At 51.5% G+C, this 18,011-nt stretch overlaps 1 protein-coding gene and 1 long non-coding RNA gene across 4 annotated transcripts; both read right to left on the minus strand.

Annotated features, from left to right (window-relative positions):
* Window positions 1-2,115: 2,115 nt before the first annotated feature.
* LOC132340546 (uncharacterized) lies at window positions 2,116-4,781 on the minus strand. Of its 2 annotated transcripts, XM_059871608.1 has the most exons (3): window positions 4,627-4,781; window positions 3,565-4,125; window positions 2,116-3,459 (listed from the first exon to the last, which is right to left on the minus strand). In XM_059871608.1, exons 1-3 carry the CDS (start codon window positions 4,639-4,641, stop codon window positions 3,001-3,003), a joined length of 1,035 nt encoding a protein of 344 aa, XP_059727591.1. In that variant the 5' UTR covers window positions 4,642-4,781; the 3' UTR covers window positions 2,116-3,000. The 2 variants fall into 2 exon arrangements, with proteins under 2 accessions (XP_059727591.1, XP_059727590.1); XM_059871607.1 differs by having other exon boundaries at window positions 2,116-4,125.
* A 6,268-nt stretch (window positions 4,782-11,049) lies between these two features.
* Window positions 11,050-17,484, minus strand: LOC132340626 (uncharacterized). 2 transcript variants are annotated; one of them, XR_009489936.1, is made up of 2 exons: window positions 12,259-17,484; window positions 11,050-11,970 (listed from the first exon to the last, which is right to left on the minus strand). It is a non-coding gene; the product is annotated as an uncharacterized LOC132340626 (long non-coding RNA). The 2 variants fall into 2 exon arrangements; XR_009489937.1 differs by having other exon boundaries at window positions 12,108-17,484.
* Between the last annotated feature and the right edge of the window lie 527 nt (window positions 17,485-18,011).

An 18,011-nucleotide genomic window follows, 5' to 3' on the forward strand; every position in this document is an offset into this window, starting at 1 on the left:
AAATTTTCTGGGAATTTTCATTGAAATTCTCCCAAATCCTAGTGTGACATCACTGGGGACACTCAGGGACACTCTGGGTACACTCAGGGACAGGGGACAGGGGTGAATGAGTCCCCTCAAGAGCTTCCAGCTTTCCACTGTGCCTGCAGCAGAGTGAGGGGCTAAATGACAATTTAATAATTGCCTTTTCACTTTTCTATTGCCTTTTGCACATTGTTATTGATCACCAGCAATTTGATTTGATGTGGTATTTGATACTGATATTGATTATTGGTGATTCACTGGTTGGTGCAATATAATCTGTCAGTTTGTGTGTACACCATACAGCCAATAAATAAATAAATAAATAAACAAACAAACAAACAAACAAATAAATGTCCTCTATATAAATCAAACCAGGCTGATCTGAGCTCTGTGTCAGACACATCCCTTGACCCCACTGAGGGATGAGTGGTCACTAAAGCCATCCCAACGTTCCTTGAGGGGAGCACAGCCAGGGAGCTGCTTCAAGGTGCTGTCACTGAGATATTTCCCTTGAAAACCCTGGGTGGAGTGGAAAACTGGGGACACTGGGCTGGTGGCACTGGGATTGAAATCGTGCTGCTGGGATAGAACTGGTGGCACTGGGTTGGTGACACTGGAATGGAACTGGGGACAGAGGGACACAACTGGGAACATGGGGCAGGCAAACTGGGACAGGAGTGGGGAAACTGGGAGGAGAGGCTGGGGACACTGAGGTGGAACTGGGGACACTGGACCAGAGCTGAGGACACCAGGTTGGTGGCACTGGAATTATGACACAGGGTTGGTGGCACTGGGATTGAGCTGGGGACACTGGGGTGGTGACAGTGGGGCAGCCCTGGGGACACTGGGCTGGTGGCACTGGGATGGAACTGGGGATACCAGGACAGGGCCGGTGGCAGTGGCACAGGGACACTGGCATTGAACTGGTGCTACTGGGATTGAACTGGTGGCACTGGACGGGTGGCACTGCAATGTCCCTGGTGCCACCTGTGCGGTGTCCCCGTGTCCCTGCAGTGGCCGAGGACACTCACCTGCTGCTGGCCCTGCCTGCAGTGGCCGTGTCCTGCCAGCTGGCCCTACAGAGGAGGGGACATCGTGGTGTCACCTGGCCACCAGCAGGCCATGGCTCTGTGGGGGCGGGGCCTGGGCAGTGACATCACCTCATCCCGCCCCTTTCCAGCAGGCGCCATGACTTGGCCATTAGCTCTGGTAATGTTCAAGTAGTGTTCTGGTTAATTAATTAATGATGACATCAGCAACCCAGTGCCAGCCCAGTGTCCCCAGTCCTGTCCCAGTGCCAGCCCAGTGCCACTAGCCCATTGTCCCCATACCAATGTCACCATCCTAGTGTCCCCATCCTGTCCCAGTGTCCCCCATCCTATCCCAGTGTCCCTGTCCCAGTATTCCCATTTCTGTCCCAGTGTCCTCACTTCAGCCCAATGCCAGCATCCCAGTGTCCCCTATCCTGTTCCAGTGCCCCCATCCCAGTGTTCCCAGTGTCACCAGTTCCACCCCAGTGCCATCAGTCCCCAGCCCCTTTCTGACATCCCCATCCCAGTGTCCCCTCCCAGTGTCCCCAGTCCAGTCCCAGTATCCCCATCCCACTGTCACCAGTCCCCTCCCACTGCCACCAGTTCCCGCCCAGTGTCCCTGTTCCAGTGCCACCACTTCCAGCCCAGTGTCACCACCCCAGTGTCACCTGGGTTGCCCTGGTGTCACTGCTCCAGTGTCACCAGTCCCATCCCAGTGTTCCCCATCCTGCTCCCGTGTCCCCATCCCAGTATTCCCATTTGTGTCCCAGTGTCCCCAGTTCTATCCCACTGTCACTATCTCAGTGTTCCCAATCCCATCCCAGTGCTCCCATTTGTGTCCCAGTGTCTCCAGTTCTGTCCCAGTATCCCTGTCCCAGTGCCTCCAGCCCAATCTCACCAACCCAGTCCCATCCCAGTGTTCCCCATCCTCTCCCAGTGTTCCAGTTGTGTCCCAGTGCCACCAGTTCCATCCCAGTGCCAAAAAAGTGAAAAAAAGAAGAATTTATGAATTCTTCTCCCGTCACCAGAGAGTGAAAACACGACACGATGGAACCGCAAGGAGAAATAAAATAAATTGGTTTAATGCACAAGATGGCGTGGAGGCAAGTCAAGGGTTAAAACCAAACAAAAGAATATCTGAACTTCCAGGAATGTTTGAATATAATTTATATAGAATATAGAAAAATATATGTATATTTATGTATATATAAAATGTTAATATAAAATATTATTTTAAAATAATATAGTAAATCAATATAATTATATCTATGAATATAATATAAATTCTGTTGGTATAAAATATATTAATGTAAAGTATTTTTATAAAATCTATATTTCTATTTTATTACTCATATATATATATTTTTAGATCAATAATATATTATGAATATGCATCAACCTCCGTGAATATGCATGAACCTCTGTGATGTAACAGAATATAAAGAACGTGGTTTAGTTAATGGGGAGCTTTTGGCAATTAGCACCAGGATTTTATCCCTTAACAAACTTTTATAAAAATCTCAATTCTGACCACTGTCTCCCGGGGGGGTCTTGGCTGATAATGGGGAAGGAGGACAGGACCGAGCCCCAAGGGACCCCCCCCAGATTCTCCTGCACAAGATCCCAGTGACAGCAGGAGTTGGTGGCACCCGAGGGGCTCTTGGTGACATCAGGAGCTGGTGGCACTTGAGGGGCTCTTGGTGACACGAGGAGCTGGTGGCACTTGGGGAGCTGGTGGCACCCGAGGGGCTCTTGGCGACACGAGGAGCTGGTGGCACTTGGGGAACTGGTTGTACTTGAGGGGTTCTTGGTGACATGAGGAGCTCGTGGCACTCGCGCTGGTGACACTTGAGGGGCTCTTGGTGACACAAGGAGCTGGTGGCAGCTGAGTATCCACAAGTCTCTCCAGTGACATCACTGCCCCAATGACATCATAGTGGTGACATCACTGTCCCTGCAGCAGCCTTGGGATGTCCTTGATGGCTTCTTGGCACCACTCATCCACTGTGCGGTTACAGGGGCCACCTGGGCCACCAGGGCCACCACAGGGACTCAAGAGGAGGTTGTCAATGAGCTCAAATATCCCCAGCAGGTGCTCCTTGGCCAGGTGAGAGCCGGCCTCCCACAGCTGCTCGGCCTCGGCCACCTTGGCCACCAAGGCCACAGGGACATTGGGGGATGCCTTCTTTGTCCTGTTCAGGATGATCTTGATCTCCCAGAGGCAGTAATCCATGTTCCTGATGAACATGGTGGCCCTGTCACACACGTCCACCAAGCGCTCTAGTGGAACCAGGGCCACCTCTGCCCAATGTCCCCTCCTGGTGGCCGCCCTTGCCTGGCTGGCAGCCACCACGGCCTCTCCCATGGCCTTGTTGGTGGCTGCCTCCTCCTCACTGGGGGCCAGCTCCTCCTCATTGTGGGCCAGCTCCTCCTCACTGATGGCTGCCTCCTCCTCACTGGGGGCCAGCTCCTGCATGCTCGTGGCCACCTCCTCCTCACTAGTGGCCACCTCCTCCTCACTGGTGGCCACCTCCTCCTCACTGGTGGCCACCTCCTCCTTGTCGGTGGCCGCTGCCTCCAGGACATTGCATGTGGCCCCCACCCAGGCCACCTCCTCCCAGTCCAGGGCCACCGTTGGCCGCTGGGCGGTGGCCGCCAGTCTGTGCCAAGCTGTCCCCCGGCGGGCAGTCTCGTACCACAGGTCCCTGGCCCGGGCAGGGGCCGCGTCCGCGCAGGCAACACAGAGCTCGGCGGCCTCCAAGGCCAGCTGGTCCCATCTGTCCCTGAGCGCGGCCACCAACTTCTGCCAGGCCTTGGCCACAGCTCTCACATCGGCCCAGCTGATCCAAGAGGTGGCCCTGAGGGTGGCCAGGGCCTGGCCCAGGGAGGGGACACTGCCGTGGTCCAGGGTCTCACGGAGGCTCTGGGTGAATCTCCTCAGGGCAGCGCGCAGGGAGTCTGGAGACAAGCACTGCTGCACGCCCTGGTGTGACCCGGTCACGGTGGCCGCCACTTCACCCAAGGTGGCCACCACGGACACCAGAGCCTCCAGCAGCTGGGCAGGGGACACCTGGAAAGGGGACAGGGGAGGTGTCAGGGACCTGGTGGCATTTGTGGCCTCCTGCGGTGGCCCCTGTGCCCTCCCGGGGTCCCCTCTGTGCCCCTCCCTGGAGGGCTCTGCTGTCCGTCTGTCCCTCCCTTGTTCCCTCCGCCACCCCCTGCCCCTCCCCTCGTTGCCCCTCCCGCCCCCTGCCCCCTCTGCTGTCCCCTCTGCCACCCCCGCCCTCTCTGTTGTCTCTTTTGCCACCCCCTGCCACCACACTCGTAGCCCCTGCCACCCCCCGTGTCCCCCCATCCCCCACTCCGCCTTCCACCCCCTCTGTCACCGCCCCCCTTCCTTCCACTCTCTCCTGTCCCTTTTGCGACCCCCTGTCCCCTCCCGCCACCCCCGTGTCCCCTCCCGCCACCCCCTGTCCCCTCCATCCCTCACCGCCCCCTCCCCCCCGTATCCCCTCCCCCCCCCGCTGTGTCCCCTCTGTCCCTCCCCGTGCCCCCTCCCCCCACGTCGCACCTCTTGGTGCTCCATGCTCACTGGGGATACCTTGGGGACACCTTGGGGACGCTCCGGCAGTGAACGAGCCCCAGGACAGGCGCCGGTCCCGGCCCAGAACCGGCCCCGGTAGCGGCGCGCGCGGCAATGGCGGAGCCGCTGAGGGACGAGGGCCGGAAAGGGGCGTGGCCCGCCGAGGTGACGTCACCGCCCCTCCCCGCACCTGGACCGCCCCAGCCCAAGGGAAGCCCCGGGATTTGGGCGCTTTGTAGGCTCCGTCCCGGGGGGCTCGGCTCCGTCCCAGGGGTGTAAACTCTATCCCAGCGGATTTAGGCTCCGTCCCGGGGGGCTCGGCTCCGTCCCAGGGGTGTAAACTCTATCCCAGCGGATTTAGGCTCCGTCCCGGGGGGCTCGGCTCCGTCCCAGGGGTTTAAACTCTATCCCAGCGGATTTAGGCTCCGTCCCGGGGGGCTCGGCTCCGTCCCAGGGGTGTAAACTCTATCCCAGCGGATTTAGGCTCCGTCCCAGGGGGCTCGGCTCCGTCCCAGGGGTTTAAACTCTATCCCAGCGGATTTAGGCTCCGTCCCGGGGGGCTCGGCTCCGTCCCAGGGGTGTAAACTCTATCCCAGCGGATTTAGGCTCCGTCCCGGGGGGCTCGGCTCCGTCCCAGGGGTTTAAACTCTATCCCAGCGGATTTAGGCTCCGTCCCGGGGGGCTCGGCTCCGTCCCAGGGGTTTAAACTCTATCCCAGCGGATCTAGGCTCCGTCCCGGGGGGCTCGGCTCCGTCCCAGGGGTTTAAACTCTATCCCAGCGGATCTAGGCTCCGTCCCGGGGGGCTCGGCTCCGTCCCAGGGGTTTAAACTCTATCCCAGCGGATTTAGGCTCCGTCCCGGGGGGCTCGGCTCCGTCCCAGGGGTTTAAACTCTATCCCAGCGGATTTAGGCTCCGTCCCGGGGGGCTCGGCTCCGTCCCAGGGGTTTAAACTCTATCCCAGCGGATTTAGGCTCCGTCCCGGGGGGCTCGGCTCCGTCCCAGGGGTTTAAACTCTATCCCAGCGGATTTAGGCTCCGTCCCGGGGCGCTCGGCTCCGTCCCAGGGGTTTAAACTCTATCCCACGGGATTTAGGCTCCGACCCAGGGGGTTTAGGATTCATCCCAGGGGGTTTAGGCTCAGTCCCAGGGGGTTTAGGCTCCATCCCAGGGGGTTTAGGCTCAGTCCCAGGGGATTTAGGCTCCATCACAGTGGATTTAGGCTCCATCCCAGGGGGTTTAGGCTCCATCCCAGGGGATTTAGGCTCCATCCCACGGGATTTAGGCTCCATTCCAGGGCATTTAGGCTCCATCCCAAGGGATTTAGGCTCAGTCCCTGGGGATATCACTGGCCCCCACTATTTGATTGACTGCATTTTCAGCCTCAGTGGGGATTTCACCACATTTTTCCTGTATAAAAAGTGCAGCAACTTGGACAAATTTGGATTCAGGAATTACAACTCGTACACCCTTCTCTTTTTTGAATGTAATTTCTGCTTCCAATTTTTCTATCAAATCCCTCCCCAGCAATGGTTTAGGGGAGTCAGGCATATGGAGGAATTGATGAGTTCCCCAGAGCTTCCCCAGTTTAAATTTTAAAGGTTGAAAGAAAAATTTAATTTAAATTTTAATAAATAAAATAAATAAAGTAAAAGTAAAATAAATAAAATAAATAATAATCAAATTTAATACATAAAATAAATTTTAAAAATTTTAAACTTTAAAGGTGTAAAGAAAGGCAGTGTTTCGCTCACCTCGGTCACCCCAACAACATGTAGAGTATCGTGACTCAGTTTCCCTTCTGCAGTGTTTAACCCCAAACGTGCTGCTCCAGTGTCTATCAGAAACTCTGTGGGAACTCAGGGCACAGGGAATATTTCTCAGCCTGCTCTGAGGGGCCCTGACCCCCAGAGGAGACCTGCCTTTGACCCTCACCCATGGAGAAAGCTCCAAGAATGACTTCAAGATAGAGTGGAGCCTACAAGAGTGTGAGATGGATAATAGAGAACATGTAATTTGTCACTTGGGTGAGAGTTAGAGCCTGAATGAGGGATGTGGGAGTCCAGGTGGCTCTTTAAATTGCAATTTATTATATCCATTTGGTTACAGCAGGCCAGGTCGTGGGCAACAGAGCCTGTGCCTACAGCTGTCAGCTCCAGCTGCAGGCAGGCCTGGAGATCCTTTAATTTTGGGTACAATGCATTTTATACTTTTCTTTGCTCACCATCTTAATACAGCAGAACCAATCTATACCTTAACTTTTACCTATAGCCTATTGTTGTATTTCACTGAATAGTTTATTTAGTTGTTGTTGTTGCACTGGTGATGGGCAATTTCTACTGAGCATGTTGGGTCAAGCAGATGGGTTTTCCCCCTCCCTCATTACATGGTTTCCCCCTCACATCCCCCCCGTTATACACATGGTCTGTCCCATAGGTAATTCGCCCCTCCCCAATGGCATCCCATTGGCTCCGGTCCTCTCTCCCCCGCCCCCATCCCCGAGGGTATAAAACCTCCTGTGTGAGAGTTCCACGCCCTCTTTTCTACCTGGGTGACCCCATCACCTGTGTCTTGCACCAAGCCAATAAACAAGATACTTGCACCCACGTGGAGAAGAGCGCCTCTCGTCTTTTACCTTCGTCTGTGCGGGTCCGTGTGGGCTAGAGTCTTAAGCTAGCCGGATTGGACTCGTAAGAGGCCCAGGAAAAACACGGGATACCGCAGCCTATCATAACTACTGTAATTACCATATTCATGTTGCTGTTCTCCAATCACTAAAAGTCAGTACATTACAGTTTAAGCTAGAAGGTGTTTTTCAGTTTTCTTGCAGTGGAAAATTCTGAGACCTTTTTTCTACTTGCCACATTTGCTGACTTGTTTTCCTGTGCTCTCTTTCTGCTTGGTAAAAACCTCTTCTTGTTTGGGGTGGGTTTATCCTTTGCTCTAAGCCATAAACCCCCTTCTAACTAGCACACCCTTTGCCTCCTTGGTTATTCAGTACGACTGGCTCAGCAATTCTTTTCTTCTACATCAAAACTTGCTTCCATCTCTATTCCTTCTTCAGATTCTGCATCCAAAAATCTCTCTGCCAAGCACACACACCTGTGAGACTTTCTTGTCAAACTTTCATCCCTCCCAAGAGAAGTGGGTTTCCCATCCCACCTTCCCATGTCTGCCCCATGGTCACACAGACAGAAACACAGGTCAGCCCGTGGGGTGCACCCTCTCTGTCCAGCTGGGGGACATTTGGCTCTGACTTTGGGGCCTGTGACTAGCACGGGTGATATGGCAACTGTTCCTCCTCACCTCCTCCCTCTTCTCCCTCATCTCCTCTTTGAGTTCCTTGACCATGGCAGAGACACGAGCCTGCATGGGGCCGTTGATCATACTCTCATAATTTCTGTGAAAAACCACAATCACTTATTTTCAGAATTTTAAAAGTTTATTAGTAATAAAATGGTTATAAAAATAGTAATATAATTAAAGTAATAAACATTTGAACAATTGGGATTAGGACAATACGAGACAATAAAACCAAAGAGTTATGAAAAGTCCAGGTACCTCTCTCTGGGCAAAATAAGCCCAAAAAAGGACACACCTTAACAGAGGATTAATCCTTAAAAGCAATAGGCATATTCATACACCTCATACATGATGCATGAATTCCATTCAAACAAAGGATTCTGCCTGGTCAGTGTCAACTTCGTCCTCTGAATCCTGACGGCATCTTCATGGCTGAGCAAGGCAGGAAGAAGTTGGTTTCTTCTGATGATGGAGCAATAAATTCTTTTTCTCTGAAAGATGTAGGTGTCCTGTGGCTGCTATCTGGTGTGAGTACCTTATTCCTTTCTTTAAAAAATATCCCGCATACATAGTTTCTATTTTAACTACAAAAGTTACATTTTAACTGCAAAACTACAATTACAATACTATTAAAATGTTAATACAGCACTACTAATCATACATAATACACATAGTAAATATCTGCATAGAGCCATATAATATGTACTTTTGACAAGAGGTGAAAAACAAGTTGGCTTTGTCAGTGCTCTGCTCCCCAGGACCTTGCACTGAAGGAATTTAGAAATGCATCTCCAGGTGACGATCGGTGCGGACACGACTGCGTCCCCTCTGCAAACCTCATCCTAGAGGCAATCCCCCAATTCCTCCCAAGTTCTCAGACTCAGTGCAGCGCCCAGCTCCACCAGGAACCCGTGATCTCTGGCCCAGCCCAGCAGATCACAGAGCACTTCATCTGAGACTGCAATTCCCATGGGAGGTATGACATTCCTCTGCATGGCCAGAACAAGTTGTTCATCTCTGGAAGGTTGGTTCCCCATTTTTAAGGAAAACCCCTCCCTCAGCAAGTGTCTACTTCAAGAGACAGACAGTCTGCTGTGTCGGGAAAAGCCATCCCCCACTCAGTTCTCAGCCTCCCGGTGTGGGAGCTCAGCACATCACTCCTGATGTCCAGAGCTACCGAGAGAACCCTTGGGGGGCTCGGGAGTCCTGGAATGTTGCCAAAAGCACTTGGTGGCTTGATTTTGATCCATCTAGAGATGTGCCACCGATGTATGAAGAAATGGAACCTGCGAGAATCACTCGGGTGTAAATGGTGAAGAGAAGATATCATTATAGGGTGAATCATAAATTTTGGGGTTTTGGTACAGGGGGGTTGCAGAGACAAGATGGAGGAATCAGGGTGTGCCACCAGGCTCTTCCTTCTTCTTCCTGTCTTCCATCTTCTGGAGTGGTGTTGGCATTTGGGGATTGGTCTGGGATGAGAGTGTAGTTAGTGACGAAGATGATAGGTATTGGGGACAAAAGGTAAATATGATATACGTAGTTTTTGTTATAAAAGATGCGGCCGCCTTGGGGGTGGGCAGAGTGCCTTTGGCTGCCGTGCTGGTCAGATCCTTCGGGCAGAGAAAGGACTTTATAGATAAGAGATAATAAACAACTCTGAAGACCGAAAAAACCTAGCGTCCAGACTCATCCTTTGAAGCCCAGCGTGCAAGAACCATCCTGAGCGTGTGTGGGGGCAGAGAGAAACAGCCGACCCCATATCCCGGGGGAGGTTTGTTTGGTCTGTCGTTTTCCCCCAACCCTGTGGTCTGAACAGGACCAGTCTCCTCAGGAAGACACGGGGCAAAGGCAGAGTTACCTCACTCAAGAGGGCAAACGGTGTCCGATCACAGAGGGTCGCTGGGTCGCTCATCTCAGGACGTGTCCCGGCTGTCCTGCAATTCCATGAGGGGTCACCAGACCCCGCCCATGTTCAGTCTCAGCTGTGAACTCGGCCGGATCCCTTAAGGTCCTGTTTCTTCAGCCTCGGCTGCACCAAAGGTCGGGGTCCAGCAGACCCTGTGCCTCCAGCCTAGGCTGCAGCACACGTCGGCGGTCACCGGATGACGCTGTTGAGTCAGGGATGGAATGAAAGACTCTGGTCCTCAGGTGGATCAGGAGGCAAAAAGCATTTAATGAAAGCAGCGGGTCTTGTATAGTGTGACTCGCTAAGGTGAGATCTGATTGGTCTCAAAGTGAAAACCTCTCACACTCTTGGTGAACTATGAATAGCATACTCTGGAGAACCCTATCTATAAACAATGGTTGCAGAAAGAGAGAGAATAATTGTTTGAATTCTTTTCTCTTAAGTTTGCCACAGCTCCTCACAGCTTCCCAGGAAAATCCTGGCAGAGCTGTGTCTCTCTCTGTTCAGAGGATATGTGATTACCACAGGTGTCAGGGTGGTTATCCAAGTCAGCCTTCCCTTATCACTGAATGCTAAATAAAAAGGGTTAACAGGCCTATCAGCAACACCAGCCACTGTCTGATATCATTAGCATTTAGAGTGGATCTGAACCCTTCGAAAACTGGTGGGGCAGACCCAAAGAGCTGGGTGAAGGGTTGAGAGAAAATTTCTCCCGGTGTCATTTCCTCACAGTGGGTGCCATTATTAAAGTGACCCCAAAACTGTACAGTTAGGGTGTGGTAGCTCTGAATCCATGTGCCTGCTTTCCAGAGGAAGTTAAAAATCCGTTAATTGCTCACCTTATTAACCTGTAAAGCAAACTGGATAACAGCCACAGTAGCCTTGGTTACAGGACCCATGTTGAGATAAGGGCCTGCAAATGGGAGAAATGTAGCCAGGGCCATGTGCCACCCAAACCAGGGTAAGCTGGACCACATGGTGACACCTAACGAGGTTTCAATAGCAGCACACAAAAATTAGATTACTCAAGAACTGTTATTCCTTTTTCTCTCAATGCCCTCAAGCTGCATATTGGCGCCAAAATCTGTCTTGGTTTGAACAGACAGGAGTCTGATAAGGAAGGCAGGAGCCTCCCCTGAAATGGAAAATGTAAATCCCCTCCCTGTGCTATGATTTTTGAATGTGGGGCTCTCAGGCAAAGATATGGGAGCAGGGATACAGATCTTTATTAGGGAAGAAAATAAAATAAACAATGCCGTAAACTAAACCCACACTGCCAGAATCAGAACACAACGTGACACCCTGTGGGTCAGGGTGTTGGCAGCAGTCCAGTTGGAATTGTGGCTGTAGCCCTCCTGGAGTGTCAGGGGTGGTTCTGCTGGAGCAGGGATCCTGTAGAAGGGTGTGTTCTTCCTCTGAAGATCCAGGGGAAGAGGCAGCTGCTGTTCCTCTGGGAATCCAGTGGAGAAGCCGTGCTGCTGTTCCAGAATCTCCAGATTATATCCGGGTAGGAATGCTTGGCTCCTCCCTCTGGGAAGAGCATCTCCCAATGGGATGCCATAGTTGTTATCAGCCATGCAGTGACATTCAATGGCCTGTTATCAGCAGATGTCTCTGGAGGGAGGAGTGGTGGTGGAAGAGATAAGGAAAACTGCCCAATTATCAGAAGACTACTGCCATGCAGATGGCAAATAGAACACAATGTGCTTGGCAACCCAGGACACTGAGATGTATCAGAAGTTTGAGATGTATCAGGAGTTTTGAGGGAGGTGGAACTGTGGGGACGTGCAGGCAAGGCAGCAGGGGGTGGCTATGGTGTGGAGAAAATGCAGAGCAGTAATGAAGAAAACAGTGAGGACAGGACAGTGGCAGCCAGTGTCTGAGAAAGGCAGGGACAGGTGAAGTTCAGGATTCCCAGGGAACATGAAGTTCAGGATTCCTGGGGCACACGAGGTTCAGGATACTAGGGCACACGGAATTCAAGAATCTCAGAGCACATGAAATTCAGGATTCTGGGGGCACACGAAAGTCAGGATTCTCGGGAGACACGAAATTCAGGAGTCCCGGGGCACACAAAGTTAAAGATTCCTCTGGCACATGAAGTTCAGGATTCCCAGAGCACACTGTTAAACAAAGGTTGGAAATTGTTGTAAATAGTTGATAGACCATTAAGCATGTACTGTTCATTTGGTTATTATATTGTAAAAGGGGTTAAAAGGGTAGTTATAAGAAATACGGTACCCAACGTACCACAACACACCTCAGTAAAGGGCACCACCCCCAAGGGAAACCAGCCAGCCTGGACAGAACTGCCATGGGCCAATCAAGCACCTTAAACCTTCATGCAAATGAAGGATCCAAAAAGAAACCAATCCAAAGGGACAAAAACAGGATAGAAAGGGGCTTCTGACCCACTGAATCTGTGCCGCTCCACCTGGGACATCGGGGCCATCGCTGCTGAGGCAGCCCCAGCGCCGGCGCTGCAGCATCCTCGACGGGAACGCTCCTGCTCGGCCCGCGGGCCCCCTTGCTTTGGGCCTTTCTTTTTCTTGTAATAAATGCTGAAATCACTTTGGTACTGGGAGCCTGCTCGCGTTTTTATCAGTTATAGTTATAAAGTTCAAGTTTTGTTCAGCTCAGAGTTGACAGTCAAAATAACATCTCAGTTTCCAGTACTGTTCCATAGAGCGCTCTCCTTGCAACCCGAATTGGGACCAAATTGAGGGAAGGCAGTTGCTACAATAAGGGTCATGGCAGAATGGCTCCAGAAGAAGGGAAGGCCAGAGGTGGGAGGCAAGACTGGATCGGGAACTCCATCTGGGAAAAACTCTCAGGGCACCAAGAAAACCCCTGTGGATCAGAGGTGAGGAGGCCAGTCCGTACCAGACTGCCACTGGTAGCAGTGCTGCTACTCACTGACTGCAAAGGAAGTGGAGGAAACGCTTGTGAGAAGTGTTACTGTCCCTTGGATAGAGGAGATACAGTAAGTGCATTAATCAGAGTATACACAAACATGAATCCCAAATGTATCCATCACTCCCAGCTAACAGCCTGTAAAGAGGATAATAAAATATATTGGGTGGTGTAAAGAATGCCAATCACTTGTTTTTAAAAATTTAAAAGTTTAATAATCATAAAATGGTTATAAAAATAGTAATATATTTAGAGCAATAAATACTTTGACAATTAGGTTTTAGGACAATACAAGACAATAAGAACAAAGAGTTATGTAAGGTCCAGGGACCTCTTTCTGGGCAAAATAAGCCAAAAAAAGGACACACATTAACAGAGGATTACTTGCAAAAAACAAAAGCCTGTTGCATATTCATAGATTTCATACATGATGCATAAATTCCATTCAAACACAGGATTCTGTCTGGTCAGTGTCAGCTGCTTCCTCTGAATCCTGATGGCATCTTCAGAGTGGAGCAAGACAGGAAGAAGATTGTTTCTTGTGATAATGGAGCAATAAATTCTCTGTCTCTGAAAGATTTAGGTGTCCTGTGGCTGCTATCTCGGTGGAAATACCTCGTTCCTTTCTTTAAAAAAATAGCCCACACACATCGTTTCTATTTTAACATTATGTTTTAACCTAGAACTATATTTAACACACTACTGAAGAAAATTAATACTGCATAACTTCCTAACATAACACATAATATTCATTTTAATATTTGCAAAAAGCCAATCATAAAATATGCATTTTTCACAGCTGGCTAAAACTATTGCAAACCCCAGCTAGGAGATGTCATGAGAGTGCCCTGTGAAAGAAAGATGGGTAAGTTTTGAACAAGAAAGTGAAACCAACTTAGAGGATACATTCAAAGAGAAAGAAGTGCAACTTCTTTCTCCTTGCCAGTGAAAAGGCAAACGGATAGAGAGGGACAAATATATGGAAAGAATCTTTTTATCAATATGGTGGAAAAGATTATGAAAGAATTTAATCTGACTGATTGTTGGGTGTGGGGGGGGGACACACTTAAGTGAAATTTGGCATTGGGATGGTATCAGTTTAGGTCCCCTAGACATTTTAAAATGGATTACATCAAGAAAAAGTATGGTAGTACCCAAAAGCAGGGAAGGAGAGTGGAAGCTAAAATCAACAATAATAGGGAAAGGTGTCCTGGTTTAGGGCACATTTGGGAGAGAATCCCCAAAAAGGGCTTCTCCATAAAACAAACCCACACAGCCCCTCCCCCCAACCGGTTCGGGAAGAATTCCTCGGAGAGAGGTGGAAAGAACCTGTTTATTTAACAGGCACAGCACCCCCCAGCACACACAATGAACAAAACCGGGTGACACCACTCTTCCACTGCTCTGACAAAGATGACAAATTCAGAAAGTCTCTCCTGGGGGTTTGCTCTGTTATCAGTCCCTCCGGCGCTGAGGCAGCTGCTGCAGTCACAAGGTGCAAACTCTCTCTCCGTGCTCCAAATCCCAGTCCGGAGCAGTCAGCAGGTCCAACGGGGTGGGGGGAACAGTCCAGAAAGGAGTTTGGACTGTTTAGCTAAATTAACTAATGAAGGGACGGGGGGGGGGAAGCAAGAGCAAGCAAAGCAGAAGCGAAGCAGAAGCAAAAAAGCAGGGGCAAGAAGCAAAAAGCAGCAACATGCACTGGTGCAATCTGGATATCCCGCCGAGTGGCTGATAAGAGGCCAAAACAAAACCTTCACTCCATGTCGTGGTTTGAGAGGAAATGGTTTTTTTGGGATGGTGTGGTCACGCCAATCGGTGTCCAGATTTTAATATTGGCACCTGGTTTGTCCATTGAGGGCATGGATACGCCTCTGAGAACACAGGGGTTAAAAGCTGTGAACTCCCACTGGAAGTTCCTTTTGAGTTCCGGCCCTGGACCAGAGGAGACCTCTCCCCTGTCCAGCTCCGAGCTGGGCAGGGGGGAGGGGAGCCATGCGGCCGGAGGGAGGTAGGCCAGGCCTGGGCCGAAGGGTGGAGGAGCATTGCACTGCGAGGGCTTCGGGCAGCCATCCCCCATTCCCCCCCCCGGAGGGAGAGAGAGAGAGCAGCCTGTGCCTGTGATAGCGCGGCTGGAGTGAAGGAGAAGGGGGGGGTGCCCAGCAGGGCAGCCAGCCGTGGGAGTTCATGAACCAAACCGGCAGAGCCTGGGACTTTTAACCCTTCTTGGGACGATGGAAACCTTGCAAATGCTGATTCCTCCTGGAGTTGGTGAGATTGAGAGAAGTTGAGAAGAATCCTAGGTGGGAGGAGATGATGGAGTGGCTTTTGGCTGGACTTTTCTTGGATAGCTATGGACAGAACCCTTGAGTTCCTGTGACACAGAGACTGCATCCTAGGGGGAGGCAATGGCTCAGAGCCAAGAAAGTGCAGTGATGTGAAAGTGTGTGAACAGAGACGACGGGTGAGGAGGGTGGTGGTGGTGCCCTCCGTCTTCGATGAAGAAGAAGAGGAAGATGATCTCTGTTCGAGAGACCCCTCAGCCCCAGGGGGTGAAACATGGGGGGGACAGGTGTCCCAAAAGGAGAGGGACTGTGCTCTTTTTTGGAACTGGACAAAGCATCCTTAAAGGGAAAAACCCTAGAAGCAGCTCTGGTCCATGTGCAGTGGTGAGAGCACTGGACATGGAAGGAAGAGGTCACGATGGCAAAATGTTCTCCGGGCGGTGCCACACGTGACACAGAGACACGAGAAGTTTCGACTGTTTCCTGGGTGAAGTCTGTAGTGCAAGAGGGACTCCTCTCTTCTCAAAGAACTGAGAATTGATTATCCAAAGGGTGGCAACGGAATTAAGAAATTTGGTGGGGGGAGGAGGAGGAAATTTGGAAGGTTTTCATCCCGTGTTCTGTGTGTTTTTTCCCTGTAGTTTTATGTTAATAAAGTTTTTTTCCTTTCAATCATAAGTTAGAGCCTGCTCTTCTCTGTCTCTGATCACATCTCACAGTAGATACCAGGAAAAGAGGTTTTCTCATGGAAGCACTGGCATTTCGCCAGGCTCAGACCATGACACTCCACCAGTCTTAAAGGCACAGAACATAATATCCAGCGTAAATTACACACACACACGAATGGGGATAACAGTCACCCTAGGACAGTTCTGAAAACTACACTTAAAAAAGCTGGGGGTGAATCATCCCTCTGCCCACTGCAACACCTGCTGTCATTGTCTGTGTTATATAGGGTGTATTAGATCAGTTTATTTTTGGATTTGGTGGGGGTCTTTTGTGTTTTTCGGTTACTTAGGAAAATCAGTTAGGAATCCAAGAATGTGATGTTTGAATTACAGAAAAGCAGTCAATTGATGCAGTCCTGGCTCCTGAGGGAGTGCCCAAAAATGGGGAAAACAGCAACAGCCACCAGAACAAATCCTACAACAGCATGGACCAGCCCCTGGGAACCTGAACCAATTCAAATCAGGAGCCACAGAACCCATTTCTCATTTCAATGGCATCATTAGATTACAAGCTGTCCTCAAAATAATAACCAACCAGACAGCTCCAGCTCCTGACCTTCCTGCTGACCAATCCACTGAAATGAGGAACACAACATTTCACCAGGGGATGGGATCAGATCATCTGTTAGCAGAAAAAGGTGGAGTTTCTGGAAAATTAAATGTCTTAAACTGCTGTTGGCAAATAGATGACAAAGGAAAAGTGGGGAAACAGATAACAAATGAAACAAGAAAGTAGCTCATGTACCAGTCCAAACATGGAAAGGATGGGTATGGAACACAGTTTTGTGGCTCCCTGGCAGACCATGGGTTAAACGAACACAGTTTCTCCTCTTATGTGCTACAGTAACTCTCATCTTTTTACCATGCTCCACACCTTGAGAGTGCAGCTCATTCAGCAGGTGAGCCAGGGGGTGCAGGTGGCAGCCAGGCCTCCTGATCCAGAAACGGCTACAGAAGGACAGGGAAGGAGGGCACTGAGAATAATCCCAAAATCAAAGAGGACCCAGGAAGAAAAAACAGAGTCAATTAGTGAATCTGTTTGGAGATAGGGCCAGGGACTTGTAGATAAGGAAGTAACGGGAGAAACCATCAGTTCCAGAAAATGTTACAAATTTACACGGACACCTGCTCAAAGTCCCGCTAGATTCCTGAACTTCGAGAAGAACAAGGACTTAACAGAGCCCGTGAATATCGGATGTTAAACAAAAGTGGGGGTGCACATTAACGAGGACATACAGCAGGCGGATCGGGAAGTCTGAACCTTCCAAGCACCTCAGCCAGTGGGCACAGGGAGAGGGAAATAAGGCCGGGAAAATGAGAATAAAAAGTAGGCTGCGAACTCCAACAATGGCAGAGACCGCACGGCAAATGCCCCACGGCCTCTCCCTCCGCTCAGCAATAAAGTCACTTTTACAGGACTCCTCTGCCTCCTCCGGGCACAGAAACCTCCGCCGACGTGAATTTCCCCGCACAGCCCCGGCGGCGGGGCAGCCCCCTCTGTCCCAGCCACAGGAACCGGGCCGAGCCAGCGCCGCTCCGGCAGCGGCTCCTGCCGAGGCAGCGGCGGGAAGGAGACCGCGGGCAGCCGCTCCCGCAGCGCCCTCAGCCCAGGGGCAACACGGGCCGGACACGGCACAACCAACCCGCCTGAGCCCCCTGCCGCCCCCGAGACCCGCAGCGAGCCCCGAGCCCCCGCACAACCCAGCGCGGCTCCCACCTGCGCTCCGGCCGCCTGCGAGCTCCGCCGCCGCTCCCGGGCCCGCTCCGCCAATGGCGCCGCTGCGCAGCCACAGCCGCCCTCAGGCCGGCACAGGGGCCCTGCTCCGCCCCCTTCCACCAATCAGCACGCCAGAACCGCGACTGACGGCACAACCGGCCAATCGCAGCCAGGGGCGGGCTCTGCACACGGCACAGCCCCGCCCCGCGCTCTCAGGGCCCCCTGGGCTGCGTGAGGGCGAAGCCGGAGCTGAGGAACAGCCCTGGAACGGGCCCGGGCCCGACGGGGATGGAGCTGAAAACACAAACAAACTTCTCCGCAGCTCCCGACCCGGCTTTCCCACGGCACTACCGCTTCGGTGGCTCCGGCTCAGCGGGAGCCCTGGAGCCTCACTTTTCCTACCCCTAATTAGGAGCATCAGTGCATCGCTTTGATTACCCCCAAGAAGGGAAAGCTGCCCAAAACCCCTGTGGGTAAGTGGGGGAGGGGAGGGATTTCTGGCAGAAAACTCCAAAAGCTCA

This window comes from Haemorhous mexicanus, chromosome 32, assembly GCF_027477595.1.
Source record: "Haemorhous mexicanus isolate bHaeMex1 chromosome 32, bHaeMex1.pri, whole genome shotgun sequence".
NCBI classification, from domain to species: Eukaryota; Metazoa; Chordata; class Aves; order Passeriformes; family Fringillidae; genus Haemorhous; species Haemorhous mexicanus.